We start from the raw sequence: 18,843 nt of genomic DNA on the forward strand, positions 1-18,843 counted from the left end.
TGGTTGCTAAATATGGACTGTAACTTATCAGAAGATGCATGTATATATGTGTAGTTTTTCATATTAATATTCTAATGCCACTACTAGGCCGTCACAATAAGGGGTATTTCTCGAGTTATTGTGTTTCAAAAATATCAGTTCAAATTCGTCGCATTAATTCATTAACTCTATGGTTAACATTGAACTGAATGTCCAGCGCCGTTTAGCAATAAAAACCTTTTATATATTGAGAACATGAGCACGAATCTATAGCTTGGATTTCCGCTCACACGTGTTTTGACATGCATGAACAAAAGTATCTGCTCATACTTCCAACCATGAGCAGGACTAATGTGTACATGAGCAACTTACAAAAACGTAAAAGAGTGCATGCACAACTTCAAGAGCAACTTACAGATTTAGGGCTATTATATACCTGCAATACCCGAATACGCATTGAGAAGCAATATGCAACAATAAGTAAAACAGACGCTGAATGCTTTTATGGTTCACCCGATTATCAATTGCCCCGAGACCATCATCATCCCGCTAGTTTTTACATGACTTTTGGACTATTTGGAGAAATGCTATTTTTGGTACTGAAATCTTCCATGGATCGGCAGGGAATTTCCCCCCTCTAGGGAATAAGTTGGACAAATTTTTCTTTTCTTTTACAGGTTCGACGCTGGGCTGAACTTACACAATTGGTTTCGCCTGCGATTCCCACTCTTCTTTTGTCTGCCGCTCTTGTTGCCAAATGTTGGTAATTTCAGCATATCTCAGCTGTTCCAATTTCTTCTTAAACTGATCAAATGTACCTGGATTAGTCTCCAATGCTCTAGTTATTTGTTCTCGAACAACTGCCAATACCTAGTTAAAACAGAATATAAAGTTTCCATTTAATATTGAATTTGTTTCATGTGACCTTGAAACTTTGCTCAGATGCTTAGCACTCCACCAACTACATATCTGCAACACATTTTCGTTACCAAATCTGTTTCATTTAGAAGTTTATCTGACATCTTTTTCATATATTAAGCATCCAAGAAAACAAATATGCCCATCAGTCGGCCATCCAAGTAGGATCCAATTACAAAATAAAACGCACATGCACAACTACTACAACGCACACAACATGCTTCCAAACAAACATATGTGTAAAGAAGATAGAACCAGTAGTTTAGGAGAAAATCTCCAGACTAGATTGTGTATTCCGATGAGGGACAACCTGTTTACCACCCTACACTTCATTGCAGGGGGTATAATGAATGTTTAGACCATCTTTGCATGTATATATTGCATTTCAAATTCCAATGAAAGTACTCTATTAATTTTGGACATTTTTTGGACATTTTTAAGTGGTGGTCATCTCACCAGCCCCAATCCTCCCACCAAGTTTCATGAAAATTCATCAAGAATCATAGGCTGTGTCATGCTGACAAAAATTAAAGATGGCTACCCTCGCGGTCCTATTTGATGGCCAATAACCTCCATTTTCAATATGGGCTGAAATTACCAACCCAAATCCTTACACGCAGTTCGATGGATATCCATTAAGATTTCTAGGCTGTATTGTCCTAAAAAGAAAATTCAAGATGGCGGCCCTATTGGCCATATCTAATGGTAAATGACCTCCACTTTCAATAGGGGCACACATCTCATCTACCCAAATCCACCCACTTTCATGAAAATCCATCAGAACTTTAGGCTGTATCACGCTGACAAGAACTTCAAATGTGCAGGCAGCCATATTTGATTTTCAACAGGGGTGGACATCTCACCTGCCCCAATCCTCAGACTGTAAATGTATATGGGGAGACATAATGACCAGTGAGTATCAATAGCATATTACCAGGGCTATAGCTTACTAGCATTGTCCCATAGAAAGGCGAGCTAAGTACCTATTGATTGACAGGATTGTGCTGACTAACGAGAGAGTCGGATATTTGCTTGTAGCAGAGCTGCCAACATGGACATTTCAGTGAGAGGAACTAAAATTCCAATTCATGTACCAAGGAGGGCTCTACCGATAATTGCAGCCATGGAATCATATTAAATGATCACATATATTCCACACATAAATGAGGGCCCGAATCCTTAAAGTGTCAGGTTAACCAACAGAGCAAATGAGGAAATCCAGTCTCAATTGACTTCACCACTGGTTGCCCCATGCCCTCAATGCCCACTGCCATGTAAAACTGATTATTGACATTCATTTGGAACTTCAAACTTTTTAATCATTAAAATATGACATTGGACAACAAATAAAAAGTAAATCTAATCAGAAAATCAAAATGTATACATTACCCTCGGAAAATCTTCAGCAGTTGCCCGCATTTCCTTCCATGTTTTGTTTAAGGTCAAAATACAAGTGCAAAAGAATTCACCAAATGGATGGTCATGGTTGAAGAAGAGTAATGATTGAACTTGACCCTCTTCATGAGCTATATGAAATGAAAACATATCAGAATATCAATCAATGAAACAATGACATACAAGCTACCTATCGGCTGATATAGCTCGGCTGCCTTTTGTTTACTTCATTATTCTTCATTCATCTAATTGCCACATTGCTTAAGGTACCTCGATGGATAAAAATATGGTTTCTAGGCAGTAGACAGAGATGAGAACGCCTACCTTTAAAATCTGCGTTTTTTTTTCTCGAGTTACGCACGCGAAAAAGCTGACGGCGTAGCTGTCAGCAATCGCGAGCGCCTAAGGCGCGAAGCTATTTCGGGGGCTTTCGGGGGTCCCCCCCAAGAAAATCTTACAAATTAAAAGCCTTTTGCCAAGTACTTAGAGCAATCTTGATCCCATGAACAAATATTATATTTTGGAAGGTAATGGCTAGTTCCAATGTGGTACATCCTCATTCGATGACATTCAGCATCTCATGCATTACGGGTCGAGCCCTGAATTATTGCAGTTAAAATGCGCCGATGAATGCTCACTTAAAATCATTACCCAGTAGTATATAATATCTGAAGGCGTTCGCCACAGACGCGTGGCAACAGTAAGTAGTCCTATTATAGGCCTACTTACATTACTATACATTACTACTGTTGCTGCGGGCACATGTCTGCAACCGATCGATAAAGTAAATACACACTCATCGTAGTACAAATGTAGATACAAAATCAGTGTTGCAATGAATATGCAATGAAATGCGATACTTTTACGCGACGATAAGTAAAACAGGCACTGAACGCTTTTACAGTACGCCTGATTACCGATCAAACTGGACCAATTGAGTGAGATCATCACCACCTTACTTTTACATCATTTTTTGACTATTTGGAAAATTGATATTTTTCAATACCAAAATCCGCAGCAAACCGCGGATCCGCGGGAAATTCTCATCCCTGCAGTAGATCAACCCCTGGGGGTCAAATCCCAAAACAAGGGGTCTACATGATTGTAGTCTTTCACAACGATAGACTATCACTGGCACAAAGTTTTTTTTATCTTATGATCCGATAAAAACTGCAGGAATAGTAGAGATTCATAGAAACATTTAGATTATATTTATATGATATCACCAATCAATTGGTAACTGAAAATTGAAAGTCTTGGTAACCTCCTCCAATGTAAGGCCGCAGAAGCTAACATACCGGTAACATAAACAAGAGATCCACGGATCTTAATATCTCGGGCGCAGAATGTTATCTTTGTAATGTATAGGCGCCACCTGATTGATGCATCTGTAAGGTTTTCCTTGAACACTTCATGGATGTGTAACATCTGCTAATTTCGGTGAACAACATCATCAAATCTAATCAGCAATCATCGCGGCAATACGGGATATCGACATATTCAAGTTCTTGAATTACTTGTTTGATGGCGCTAGTCAGAACGGGAAATTGGAACCTAAATCTGCCTAGTTCATTTACAATAAAAATCTCTCGCTTCAAGTGTTTCGTTAGCGATATTTTACTTACTATACAACGGCACGCATAATCCTGACAATGTGTTGAATTCGATAAAACCTCACTTCGAACACTAAAGATTACTAGAAATGTCAAAAAACTACCAAAAATAATTTAGCGATGACACTCGAAGCAGATAATGGAAGTAATGACTGGTGCCGGGTGTCATCACTTTGTTGTTGAGTTCAAGACTCTAAGGTAAATTTATTGCAGGCAACACTGATAAATATGAGATAATATTATGAAATAAAATTGATCTTAGAAGGACTAAACTCGTAGATTCATAATAAAAATATGAAAAATACCAGGACTCGAACCAACAATCTTAATTGGGCCGTCAAGTGCTGCCACCAGACAACCAGTCTTTACATCATCAGCCGTTGCAAAATGTTTTTTGATTATTTTAGGACATTTATAGTGATTTCTAGCCTTTGCAGTGAGGGTTCATCATATCCAACGTAGCGGTAGGATAACATATTTCAAGGATAATGCGTGACGAAAAAAAGCAAGTAAAATATCGCTCATTGAAAACTTGAAGCGAGAGATCTTCATTGCAAATGAACTAGAGCATGGCGGATTTAGGTTCCAATTTCCGGTTCTGTCTACCGCCATCGAACGGAGATTCAAGAACTTGAATTTGTCGATATCCTGTATACACGAGGTGTGGGCCTATTCGATTGTGCGCGCATAATCTTCCGCGAAGTAGCGTATCGATTGAATCTTCGGTTATTTGCATAATGAAATAGATATTGGGAGACGGAAGCGATACTACGGCTATCAAATTAAAAATGAACATATAAAACTCTCCCATATGGGAAATGAGAAACTAGAACTGAGCAGATTAACAGATGAGAAGATTAAAAGACCGGTTTGTCTGCGTCAATCGAATATGCCCTTACATTGATTGACAGCGGGAGCTCAGCCAACCGCAGGGAGCAGTTATTTTACTTCAATGTAACGTTGAACATCGGCCTTCTAGCCGTTTTATGAAACAAAATGCTCCTTGAAATTTCTTTAAAAATCGCCACAAATTCGTTGATTTCTCTTAAATAAACGGCGCTTTCGACCAGAAATTCTGATCTTACCTCTGCGTATCGTTATTTCTGATTAAAATGATAATCCTGTCTGTAGCGAAAGCAAAATTTGACCGAGATCGAAAATGGGTTTCAAAATTGCGACACAGCGGCCATTAATCATAGCTCCGCGCTTAATACGAAAATCGAGATTTCGAATAAAAAACTTTTGACGCTGACATACATCGCAAATTAGACAAAATATCTTACGTTTATACAATTAATCTAAGAATATTTGTTGCGCGTTGTAGTTATTCTTAAAATGCGCAAAAATGTGATTAGAAAGCATCGCGTTATAGCATTTAGTGTGGTACTCATCAGCTGGCGCCACCATGCGGCGACCGCGGTAATTAGAGGAGCCGTCTTTCAATCTCGGCCCGGTTTTAGATTCCCTATGAACAGGATTATCAATTTAAAATGGAAATAAGGATATTCAGAAGTAAGTTCAGGGTCCAATCTTTCCAGAAAGTTCTCGTTTGTAATAATCGGTTTAGTATTTCTGGTCGAAAGCACCGTTCGCGGGTCGATGGCAGAGTGTGTTGAGTCAATGGGCCTGAAAACCCTTCATTGGTGAAATGCCGACACTTTTCCCAACACTGATAGAAGGCCTGCTTGTCTGCGACCGATGCATTTGGCCCTTAGTTTCCTTTAAGGCGACTTGCCAGCTCCCAGTGATATAGAATTGCTCACCGTATGGTAAAAGCTTGAGTAATTTTTTTGCAGTTAAGTTAGTTTAGCCATTCAAGGTGCGATTGGAAATCTCCTTGAAGAGCTCATGACGGAGGAGATTTTTCTTATTTCACAAGACTTCAACTTTTTTCGATTTTCGTCGAAAAAGTAATTTTGAACAGACCTGGATTATCATTTCTTCCTTACAGATGAAGGCACTTGACAATGTTGAAAGATTTTGTTTGAGTGGCTAACACAAGTTTGTTACACAGCTCCCCAAGGTTTTCATCCACGCTCGATGGTACACTGACAGCTATTATACAAACATCTGTATTTTCGATTAGATCACATTTCGGCATTTGGAGTTTTAGTGTATGAACAGCTTGAGTTAGTTCCTTCACCTTCTCAGAGAGTTCATTTTTTTGACTGCGTAACTCATCCCCTCCGTCTGAGTTTGCTTGTGATGTACTTTTTGATAGGCTGATATCGCTGTCATGGCGTGTTACCGATAACTTGAGTTCCCCGAGACTGATGACAGTTTTCTCGACCATTTTATTAAGTTACGTTAGATTTTTCTTGATAGAACTGAGAGAGTCAAGTTTTCTCAAAACAGTCTTTTCGAATGCGCTTGACATCCTCGCTAGTGTGTGTGTATGTCACTAACTTCTAAGCTAAAAGCGGACTATACAGTTTGGGTATTTCGGTATTTCAGCAAAATCACTAGACCGGAACAGATCTCCACGTATGCCGGTGTACTAGGGTGTTGTATTACATTTAAATATTGAATGTCAAATATTTGAGAGTAAAGCGTCTCCAATTGTTACAACACTACATGCATCACTTAAATCATATCTCCAGAAACACCGGATTTTCTTGATTACTATGTTCACAAATTCGATAAATATTGACCGTTACATTTGACTATAATTCGTTATTCCTAACAGAACCTCGAACACCGCACTAAGCAAGATCCGCCATATTGTCTATGCTGGCTAATGCTCCTTGATAACTGAGTAAACAAAATAGAAATAACAAAGGCAGAAAAAATTATTCATTCATATGGGATCCTTTAGATATGATTATAGCCATGGACTAGATCCACGATAAGCAAATCGAATTCGCAATCATTTCTTTATTCAACACATTGAAATCTTTTTATGCACGCAGGCATGCATGGATATGCCCTTGGTTTTAAATGAAACACATTGAAATCTTTTTATGCACGCAGGCATGCATGGATGGATATGCCCTTGGTTTCAAATGACATTTGGATATAACTAATCTACAGTATATACGTCTACTGTTTTTCGGTTATAACGTATAAATAATCTGGTCCCCACTGCTACGTTACATCCATGTAGACTGTAACTAGATAGTCTACAGACAAATGAATGATCGACAGAGTGTGAACACAATGGAATCAGAATATTTAACAAGGCAATTCGATACTACATATCTATGTCCCCCTCGATAGCCAGTAGGGAATGAATGACCCCTGAAGACATTGATCTTTGGTATAGAAAAATGATGAGTGTATGCAGGGATAACCATACTATGAAATATCATTTTCCTGCTATGAATGGTTATGAATGGTTAGGCAAAAGACGTCTCCTCAGGGGTTATCATACTATGAAATAGCATTGTTCTGTTATCAATGGTTCTTCTTGAATCGTGTTTACAAGGTTTTATATGAATGATATCTAGTGACCTTGACCTTTTCCCCCAAAATCAATAGGGCACATCCTCTCCCTAGGGGTAATCATACTACGTAATATCATGGTACTGCTATCGACGGTTCTTCTTGAATCACGTTCACAAGGTTTCACATGAATGACCTGTAGTGACCTTGACCTTTGATCCTTGGACCTCAGATTCAATAGGGCACATCCTCTCCCTAGGGGTAATCATACTACGTAATATCATGGTCCTGCTATCGTCTTAAATGACGTTCACAAGGTTTCGCATGAATGACCTGTAGTGACCTTGACCTTTGGTCCTTGGAACCCAAAATCAGTAGGGCACATCCTCCCCCTAGGGGTAATCATACAGTGTAATATCATAGTCCTGCGATCAACGGTTCTTCTTGAATCGCGTTCACAAGCTCACGCGGACGGACGGACGGAGGCGGATACCATGTCCCCCCGCTCACCGCGCGGGGGACAAAAAGAAAATAATCAAATATCATCATTATTAGAATACGCACGTGGTTCTCCAATTTTCAGGATATCACACAGCATCTTTGTCAGTTGTATACTTGCTACAGCAAAGGGACAATCATGTTCATCAGTTCTACAGTTCTCTAGTACAACCTGAAATAACGAAATGATGATATTATAGCTATAATAGCTCTTCTCTATATGGATACCTTCTACAATTACTAGTACCGCAACAACATTGCTTCATGTAAACCATACATTGATAAACTTATCAAACCTGACAATTCTCAAACCCACAATTTCGAAAAATAAACACCACAAGCTTACGGTACAGCTAAAGATTGGGCTTTAAAAAAGGCGGAAAAAATTTGAAATAAAAGTATTAGGCTAAATACTGCTGGCCAGAGTACATACATTCATGAAACAGATGGCTCCGACGAAATCCAAATCACCAGACCATGTTCATACTTAAATGAACTTGGCAATAAACAGAAGAGCCCCAAGAGGAGCCCCTATCTATAATCTTCAACACTTGGATGAATTGAAGCGAGCGACCGCAGATCCTAAACACAGATTTCCCGTGCAGTGCTTTTAAATTTATATATATTATTGATCTGTACAGTGGGTCTAGACAACAGCGGTGTTTCGCAATGATGTTGTAAAGAAGATTTCGGAGATCGTAGCATCGGCTTTATGATACTACCTTTACAGTCTATTCTTTAGGAATGCTAAGATCTAGCTCTCAATTTTTCCCCAAGACCCTAACCCCTCTCCCATCATTATCTAAACGGATCTACATCAATCTCAAGAATGATAAAGGACCATGGGTCCAGTAGGATCAACTGAGTACATTTTAGTTATGAGGGCAAAAATCGATTTGTTCTTGGATTTGCAATAACGAACAGCTGATTAAGATGAAATCATGGTGCACTTTGTAGCTAGCATGTTCAACTTCAATGGTACCGGTATACATTGTAATGGGTTTTCCATATGAGTCACAAGTACGCGGTAGAGAACAGTTCTTGATAATGTCACTGGGAAAGCCCTTCTAGAGGGATTTCCAAGTGATGCCCTTGTGAAGGGCTTTCCCTGTGATGTAATGAAGGTTATGCATCGATTAGTAGAATGGGGGAAAAATTCATTGAAATTTTGCACATTTTCTCCCAGCACATCCAAATGGCTTAGAGCTGATGGACGACACTTGCCATATTCAATTCCACCGCTTATTTCCCTCGATATGACAAAATATCTGCAGTTCATATCCAGTAGTAACAATTTGTGCCAGAAAGTTACTCTCAGAACCATTGTATAAGGATCAATACAGTTGATCCTAATAAAAATGTACCTCCAATCACGGAAATCACGGTTGCGCAGAAGATTTTCATCCCTGAAAATTAACAAGAGGTTGGACCTTGAAACTTCGCGATAATCGGAAGTTACAGTTTGGGAAAAGGAATAAGTGCGGCCTTGCAGGCTGGGTCATTGTTTGGTCAGACATATCAATTACAATTATAACAAATATACATGTCACCACTTCCTGAAATGTAATTTAGAATTCAATACTGTCCTAATTTTTAAAGTAATGTTTGTTTTACAAGGCATATTTTCTCAAAGATCTGCATGAGCTGAAACTTTTCGCGAGTAATTCCTTGGGCGGTTTATGTTTGATGCTCTATCCAAACATTCCAATTTCAAACTGCACATCCACAGGCACTTGAATATGGGCTTTGATAATGGATAAATATTTGATAATTTACTAGCGATACGTTAATCCTACTTCGATAGATCCGCCATGTTTTATAATAAATTTACCCATGATGCAACGCGCGCCCGTCGTTAAGCTATACTATACAGAAAGGCTGGAAACGATCCTATCTCCGTAATGCTTAAATCTACCCGCAGTTATCGGGACAGCCGAACACTGCCGATGATTGCCGAAGTACGTCCTTAGTGTCAATCAGTAAATAAATGATGGTTTTTTATAGAAGTGCCATCTAGAGATTAGCACTAATACCAGATATAGAGATCAATGTGCATTGTGAAATACAATGTACTCTTTGCACCAAGTTTAGTCAAAATAGGATAACGAAAATGTGGTGCTTGATATCATGAGCTACAATTTGGCAATTATCGGATTGATTGGTGGTAACAATCGATCAAAGCGTCTTCAACATTTCAAAATTCAACCATTCAAAACATCTGCGAAAGCGCTGATTTGCTGAACTGGACACAAATCGGCCATCTTGATTCCGATATGGCTGTAGAAAAGGTTAAGGGAACAAACATACATAACTAACTATCAAGACCATAAGCGTATCGAAAACTTTAAGGAGACTAATAAAATTTTCTCTAACAAATAGTGAGCATAGAACAGATTAATAGGATTTTAAAACATGTTCAATAAATATGTCCAATCCGACAGTTAATGAACAGGCTCTATCGAGATATATTTGCAATTATATCCATGAAACGACTGAAGACACTTTATGCAACTAAGTTGAATAAAGAAAAGGTAAATCAAATGGCAAAGCGGTTTCTTTAAGACCGGAACATGTCGAGTATTGAGGTATATGAGGAAGTCGTTTCTGTCAAGCGAGTGAGTAACCATGCAAACATGGCCCGAATCTGAGGGCCCGTGGCCACCAATGTTCTGTATGCCAAGGTTGGCTTATGCAGATGATTTATAGCCTCCTCTGATCCACCACTCCATTCTAGTCGTTATTGGCATTTTCTTTGATACATTTAAATAATTATAATCGTTGTTTTCAGATTGCTTTCACTTAACATTGTTCAATGCATTTTAGCCGTTTGAAAACGGAGCTGATTTCACTTTCCCTGATTGAAAATCATCGGAGCAATCCCCTTTTTGACTGATGCAGAAACCAATCTCAAGGTCATCGGCTAAAATTATGAATTTAGGGATTAGTAATAAACGAATGGTGAATCTTTATCTAGTTCGGTGTCTGTATTTTTGTTGCGAGATTAATTCGACGAATACATTTAAAAAAATACCAGCACACATAGTCAGAACGCAATAACGCTCACCACATTGATAAGTGTTTATTACTGATCTGAGTAAAGATAGATTTTTAATTAAAAATTAAGTGGATAAATAATATGCCCAACAATTACAAGAGGGTTTCCTGTGAAACAACAGAAAATCCAAATAAAAATATTCCTCCCACAAACCAAATCAACTAAAGATTTCACAGAAATCGATCTTGAGACAATCTTAAATCTTAAAATATAACCCGCAAGTAAAACGGTAGACGACCGCGGGTTCACGTGAACACCTGCTGATCTCTGCGGCTAAGCCAATCATAGAGGAGTCTTTGCTCTCTGACAGGCTTTTTAAAACAGAGATATTCTTGCGTTCAGATTTTTGCGAAAAAGCTCATATAAATTTTAACGAGGTCTTTTTCAAAATTCAGCTTCATAGGGTTTGGAGAATGGATAAATGCTTATAATGAATGATTTGTATGAATATATGCTCAGTTGCACAGTCAAAGAGCCTTCGCAATAGAAACCATGTTGCTCCATTTGTCTAGTAATAGGCTCAGCCTACCGCTGGCCTATAAATTGACCTGATTCTCGATATTTTTGAAAACACACAACAGGTAGATGCCAACAAGTTGTTGAACGAACCGAGGATAGTCTGTTGAGACTTGAATTGTATTAACTTCAACTTTTTTTAAATGTGCAGTCTGAGGGAAATTCAATGTACCTAACATCCGATCTATCACTACTGTGCATACTGAAGCCACAAGGTTGTTTCAGATAGGAAATGCCTTTACTCCGGTGGAGTATCGATTTTAAAGCTATTCCGAGGAAAGCGGTGTTTGCCGTAGCATAGATGAATAGAAACCACTGTCTAGTGTGGATAGGGATTGTACGTATCATTCCACCTGACAAAATCTAAAACAATAAAATATGTACCAATTTAGTTCCTGTCTAATCACTACACAATTAAAATGTATTTGATCAATGAAGCAGAGATTGAGAACAATTAATCTGACAAAACTAGGGGTCCAGGGACACCATGCCCACTTGGAAAATGGTTTCAAAAGCTCAACACTTAAGCCGGGCGCACACTAGGCGATTTTTAGTCGCCAGTAGAAAGATTTAAATCGTCGGCGATTTTTATGAAAATCGCCGTCCGTCGTCAGCGACCGCACATTAGACGATTTTTATCACCGAATCGCTGGCATCCTCGCTTGCCGGAGCTTGATTCCCGTCCACTGGAGCTCACGCTAACACAAACCATGGCCGCAAACCCTCATTATCTGTAGTATATTACATTGCCCATTTCTTTGCCGGACAGCGTCCACCAGTCTATATTTCAGTCCACCAATCAGATGCGTGGTAATTATATAGAAAAACCTGCCGGAAAAAATCAATGCATCTGTTTGGTTAGATATATAGACTGGAGGGCAATGAGCGTTAACCTGTCCGCCCAAGAAATCTTGGGCTTTTTAACCATTATTATGAAGGGTGTGCGGCCAGGGTTTTTGTTGACGTGAGCCTCGACGAGTGGAAATCTAACACTGACAATCGAGGATGAATCACAGGTCGTGAAGTGGTGCCACATGATAATAAAATGGCCGCATTTCATTTTCGGCTGTGGGGGTCGCCATTTTGTGAATGCACATGCCCAGGTAACAGACAACGTTTTCACAACATACCACAACGTTGGCGATATGTTGTATCGTAGTTGGAGGACAACGTTGTTTATAACACGTTTTCTAAACGTTGTGCTCGGGTTATTATTACTAAAAAGTCGGACATTTTTGTCGAACACTTTCGGTTCCTTGAAAAATGAATTATACACTCGGAGTTACGAGAACCGGGGTGGTGCCGACTACTGAGTCGGTTATGATTAAATTTCAAAATGTCTTATCTTTATTTATTTTTATAGATTTTCATAGATATAATAAATTAAATGACTTTGATCATATATATATAGAGTTGTACAAATATATGGCATTACTGGGGTAGTAAGCGTGCTAAACACCGGTGTGAAGGTGACCGAGGCCGCGAGCGAGGGCCGTTGCCGTGTCCGGGCCCGTTGCCGTGTCCGGGCCTTGCGCCGTTGCCATAGCCGAAGCCGGCCGGTTCTCGCGCAGTTGTAGTAGCCGTGTTTTAGTCGATACCCTATTGAGCAGCGCAATTTTCCGTCTGCTGTCTTTTTGATGGTTTTATTTTAATATTCCTGATTTAGGAAAGTGGATTTAGTCAGCGTTTTAGTTTCAGTAACTTATAAAATAGTTGAAGTGCAGATCCGCACCTGGCTCTCGTGATTGACGCCTGCCCTATCGAATTACAAACCAACTCTGACCTCTGTTCCACAACGAGGCGAATTGCCAGCCCAGTGGATTCCTAGTACTAGTAGTCCTAGAATGTATCTACAGAGTCGTCGGAAGGAATTTTTCAGTGGCGAGGCTTATTTCTGAAGGGTGGTCTGGGGGCCCTCCGCTAGAAAAATTTTGAAAATTCAATCGCCAGAGATGCGTTTTGGGGCCATTTCACGGTCTCATTCACAGAAGCAAGAGAAGTCGTGAGCCTACCACCTAGTACAGAGAACGACGAGCTGCTACGCGGTACAGCGTGCTTTTGAAAAAATTTTTGTCAAGCAAAAAAGTGGAGCGGCTTTGGCCGCTCCTGCCGCCCCTGTTCCGACGGCCCTGAACATTAGTCTAGCTTGTAACCCAATGCAGTGATTTATTTTACGAACTGTCTGTGTACGGAACTCTGTAAGTTCAATCGCATCCGTGGGTCTATGTTTACCCGATTTCAAGGTCAGCGATGACATCATTGCTGGGCACGCGAATTAAATGAGAATAAATAGGGATTCGGACTAGGGTTAAGTGTTGCGTTAGGTTTTATGTTTCATTTTTTAAAGGTAGCAGTAGGGTTAGGCTTATGTTTGGGATTGTAAAGGTTTGTAGTTCCGTGCCTGTCTTTGCCACATAGTTACAGTGCCATCAAATCGCATTCTGCGGGTGCCCTGTTCCGATGCCGGAATACGATTCCAGACTCCCGTACAACCGCAGACAGTTTGTTAAATTTATGATCGGCTAATCTCCAATAGAAGGTAGATTTTTGGCCCTGTTTTTATCTCAAGAATTTCACGACCGAACACAGTATTGGTTTTGGTTATCTTAATACAGACTTTTGTCACAAATACTTACTACTGACACGGTAACTAGCCAAATTGTCAGATATCATGGTAAGAATTGATGAGAACATTTTTATTTTTCTTTCTCAAATTGAGTGGATGAGTGACGAAACATCATATCAGCAAATATTTTTAACACATCTGCACATAAGATTTACCAATCCATATGGTGCCCAGTTTAAAAAAATTGTGACAATCTCGAAAAAACCAGTGCAGCCATGATTATGGCTGCTGTACCCTTATTCTGTGCATTTGAAAAAAAATTCCAAAAGAACCATACTAACTTAAACCACAAATCATTTCATTCCATCATCTAAAAAATCAAAAATGTTATTCAGGATTTAGGCTATTGAATAAAAAACTGGCCAGTTCACCAACGTATATTAATATACGGACTTAAGTATGAGCATTAGGGCACACAATGTCTCCATGAGGCAATTGGCTCAAGGAAAGTCTACAGAATCTAGGTTTTCTAACTAGGCATTTCTATTCAGTTTTTTAGGGTTATTAGATTAGTACTTCCCCAGTGTCATCGAACCCATTGTGAATGCAGAATGTATCCAAATAAAAAGAAACGCTTATCATACCAATGTTCATATATGAGATCCATTTGCACGAGAAGGGTGGAATCTACACAAACCGTTGACGCACAGACTGATTCTACTTTATTGTTTTATGATGAAGAGCGCGATATGTCTCCTGACGAATCTTTGATTTCTTGTCAATCTAGTCCTGATGAAATGGGCCATGATGATGATATAGCACCTCCATTTGTGGATTTAACGGAGCCTTGTAGTAATGATTCTGATTCTAATGGTCTACATATAAATGGTAAAACTATTAATATATCTTTGGACTCTATAATATGTGATATGCCAGCAAAAGTATTCGTCAAATGTGTGCGCAGCTTTACAGGTTATTATGGCTGTGACAGGTGTAACCAAAAAGGCGAATGGAATGGCCGAATGACTTATACTCAAATTGATGATTTGACCTTGCGCACGGATATATCCTTTCGACTGAAAAATCAACAACAACATCACAATGGTGATACTCCGTTCCTTCAAGTAGATATTGATATGATATACGATTTTCCAATTGATTATATGCACCAAGTCTGCCTTGATGTGATGAAACGCTGTTAACATGGAAATCTGGACCCCGAACTGTGAAAATATCTGCTCAACAGTTAGGTATCATTAGTGATCGGCTCATTGACTTAAGACATGCAATCCCTACCCATATTTTTCAAAGAAAACCTCGTAGTTTGGAACACCTAAACCACTAGGGAAAGCCACAGAGTTTCGACAATTTCTGTTATATACCTGTCCGCATGCTTTACAAGGTATTCTGCGTGAGGACATTTATGAACATTGCCTATGTTTATGCATTGCTATGCGTATATTAGTATCCCCTGCTCTGTCTGTAGAGTTGACAGATTATGCTGAGCAGCTTTTGATATATTTTGTGAAGAAATGTTATGTTATTTATGGTGTTGAATTTATGGTTTACAATATCCACTCTATGCTACATATATCTGAGGATGTGAGAAGACATGGAAACTTAGATCTATTCAGTGCTTTCTGCTTCGAAAACTTTATGCAGGAGGTCAAGAAGATGGTCCGCTCTGCAAACTATCCGCTTTCTCAAATAATCAAGACTCAGCGAGCAGAAAAATATGAAAATTGGTATGGAAAAAAAAATCACAAAGCCAAAAACAAATGATTGCTTCATCTTCCAAGACCAGTGTGTTGAAGTTCTCGACTCTTCTCCTGATAGAAATAATTGTTTGCGCTGTAGAATATTTGAAGATTCAGATGAGTTATTCAGTAAGCCTTGTGATTCTCGAATTGTCCAGATATTCAAAGTACATAAGAGAAGAACATATTTACAATACATTCAGCTGGATGATCTCTTCACAATGGCTTTAAAGTTACCAATTCCTGGAAGCAGAGATTTCTTCGCTTTTGTTGCCATACTTCACTGCATAGAAGCCTAACAAATTTTAGCATTAACATTCCAACGTATAGAAAGCCGTAATTTCAGGTATTACATGAAGATATAAGTAATTCAAATATGGAGTTGACTTTCATCACAGAGTTGTCTTGAATTTCAAAGTTTAATTTGAATGAATTTCACTGGATGTTCTCGCTTCTTTTTTCAGCTTTTATAATGTCTGCAGATTTTGTTATTGTACATTTTGTCTAAGATAACACTGTGGCAGTAGCATATTCCCGTTGGCTGGAAAATGATCCTAAAGAATCGGTAAGTGATTATCAGGTATTATCTTTATAAGTTAACCTAAATTCGGGCGTTTGTTTTATTGGTAGGGCTTTGTTCTCCAAGAATCGGCATGCCTTACATGTTATAGGCTACCAACATAACCTAGTATTTTGTCATACTTAACTCTTTTAAATGAGTTTAAATGTTGGTACTCTTGTTAATGTAAACATTTATAGCAGAAGAGATTAAAAAGTTGTGCTGGCAATGTCAGATGAGCAAAACATCAGCCAAAAAAAAACATCAGCCAAACAAAGCCAGCCGCACCCTAGCATCAAAGCTGCCGCAACAACTACACTGCAGCAATTTATAAGCGACACTGATGCCCAAAAACCTTTCCCGCACACTAGCAACAACGCAGCTTCACGTACTGCACCAGGCACTATTGTAGGTCAATCAATCAATTAATATGGTTTGAGGCGTATTTGACGCTCCGTATCAAAAATAATATCAAAGATATAGGCGTCAAAGTCACAAGCAGCAAAAACGCCAAAAGTTTTACCCGCACACTAGGTGGTTTTGACGCAGGCGTACTTCTTACGGCGGCTTTGGCACTAGTAAATGACACTTGGAAATGGCTGTAATAGAAAGTCTGAAATTCTATCAAAATTCATTTTTTTGTCTGCAGATTATTTATGCATATTGGCCTGTATCAGGAGCAAGTCGGAAAGTATCCAGGAAAGTAGATGTTGATAAAGAAAGTTCGCCTAAATACGAAGTCCGAATCATGGGATATGCCAGTAAGTTCAATTCATAGATCAGATTGAATTTGACTTTGATCTGATTGAACTTGCAATAAGTGATTGGATCTGTGCCCCTAAAAAAATTAAAATTATCTGTTCAGTCAGTAAGAGAGCAAAAAGAGACTACAAATGTAGTCCTCTACTTCCTCCCCAAAATACAGTAAAGTATGCATGAGTCGAAAGTATATGATCCAGCTTCATTCAGTAATGCAATGCATTCTATCAGGACTGATAACGAGAGAAATCCCACAATAAATTGAGTAAAAAATGAAAGGTTCATAGTACTTTAATAGAACTTATTGTGGGATTTCTCTCGTTATTCATCTTACACGGATATTGTGTATCTTCTCGACTCATCAGGACTGATATTTTTTTCTGAGCCTGACTTCGTATTTTTTCTATTAAATTTCTTGACTAATTCATGTCCGACTGATGCGTACTTTATTGTTTACATTTGCAGAGCACTTTTTGCTGGGCTTACTATTCGTAGGGGCAAAACCATGGACAATGTGGCCTCTATTTACTAAATGCATCTCATTAAATCACATTCTTATATTATTACAATGATAATTATTTTAGGTGATTACCCTGCTGCAGTTCAGAAATGCAAACAATGTGAATATACGTGTAACTTAGATAGTAATGATGAAGAACTGACTGAGAAGAAGAACAGAAAGAGACGTGCGCCTGATCGCTATTCAGATGATGATTGTGACGGAGACAGTGATGAAACTGGTTTCTTCAGTTTTAGTTTTTTAGCCCACTTGGGACTTTAGTCCCAGCGGGCTATTGCGTTCACTTTTTGTCCGTTCGTCCGTAGACGGAATTCAGTTATTTTGTGAAGTTTTGAAGACGCTTCAATGTAATGTCTTGATCTTTTGTTTATACATGTATCTACCCTAGATACATCTTCTGCCCAAAAACTGGCCCAATCAGAATCGAGATGGCCGACTGGCAGCCATTGTTGTTCGCCAAAATTAGCACTTTTTACACATCTTTCACATATGTTTGTATTCCCCTATGGTGCACCAGCTTCAGAAAAATGTGGTCGATTGGACCCAAGATGGCCGTCGTGTGCCCAAAAAGTTCATTTTTGCCCCGAATTGCGGGACCTGTAGCTTCCGAATCAATCAAGTGTGGCGCAATCGGCAGCCATTTTAGTGTCATCAGTCCTCATTTGTAGATAAAAAAAAAGGTTTTTTTAGGAATATATCGACAGGTTTTGACTTTTAGTCTTGATATTTGATAAATAGTATCACTGTCGTAGTATTCATCTCCTCACCTGGAATTGGGGTTACCCAGGTTTTTGTTCTCACCACCAGGGGGAGACGAATATTGAATTATATACAATTTACCTATTTATATTGGTACCTATGGATATTCTGTAACCACAATCAATTGCAAAGTTGTAGCTTGTGACATGTTCAATGATTGTGGTGAGAAAGCTTTAAGGTCATTGTTTTCTTAAAATGTTCACCAGGGGATGTTGAATATTGAAATTCTCTGTTTGTTGAGCATTTCAAACCACTTTTACAGTGGACGTGGTGTCCCTGGACCCCTAGTTTTTGGTCTATTTGATTCAATACACTGGACCCCTAGTTTATGGTCTATTTGATTCAATACACGGTGGATCTCTATCAATTCAAAAACTGCTTTGGATTGCTAACTGTAACTACCATATTAATATGCATTCAGCACAGTCTATTGGGTTTGTTTTATACAGCTGATAAAAATTCTTCTCCTGCAGAAAGTTTAACAAATAATCGTCTACTTTTGGGTTTATTAGAAGCTTTTACTGCCCAGGGCCGTACTTAGCATTTGACTTTGGGGGCGGGGGCAGAG

The 18,843-nt window shown here is 38.9% G+C and overlaps 1 protein-coding gene across 8 annotated transcripts in view; it reads right to left on the minus strand.

The window, feature by feature from the left end:
• Positions 1–18,843, minus strand: part of LOC141902857 (engulfment and cell motility protein 1-like) — a 194,846-nt gene that overhangs the window by 38,614 nt on the left and 137,389 nt on the right. For all 8 annotated transcript variants that reach the window (XM_074790778.1, XM_074790780.1, XM_074790777.1 and 5 more), the window contains 3 exons: positions 7,851–7,956; positions 2,287–2,423; positions 680–849 (listed from right to left, as the gene is read on the minus strand). In XM_074790778.1, coding sequence (XP_074646879.1) covers positions 680–849; positions 2,287–2,423; positions 7,851–7,956 — 413 coding nt within the window. The remainder of the gene's footprint in view (positions 1–679; positions 850–2,286; positions 2,424–7,850; positions 7,957–18,843) is intronic.

This window comes from Tubulanus polymorphus, chromosome 3 (assembly GCF_964204645.1).
Source record: "Tubulanus polymorphus chromosome 3, tnTubPoly1.2, whole genome shotgun sequence".
Classification (NCBI taxonomy): Eukaryota; Metazoa; Nemertea; class Palaeonemertea; order Tubulaniformes; family Tubulanidae; genus Tubulanus; species Tubulanus polymorphus.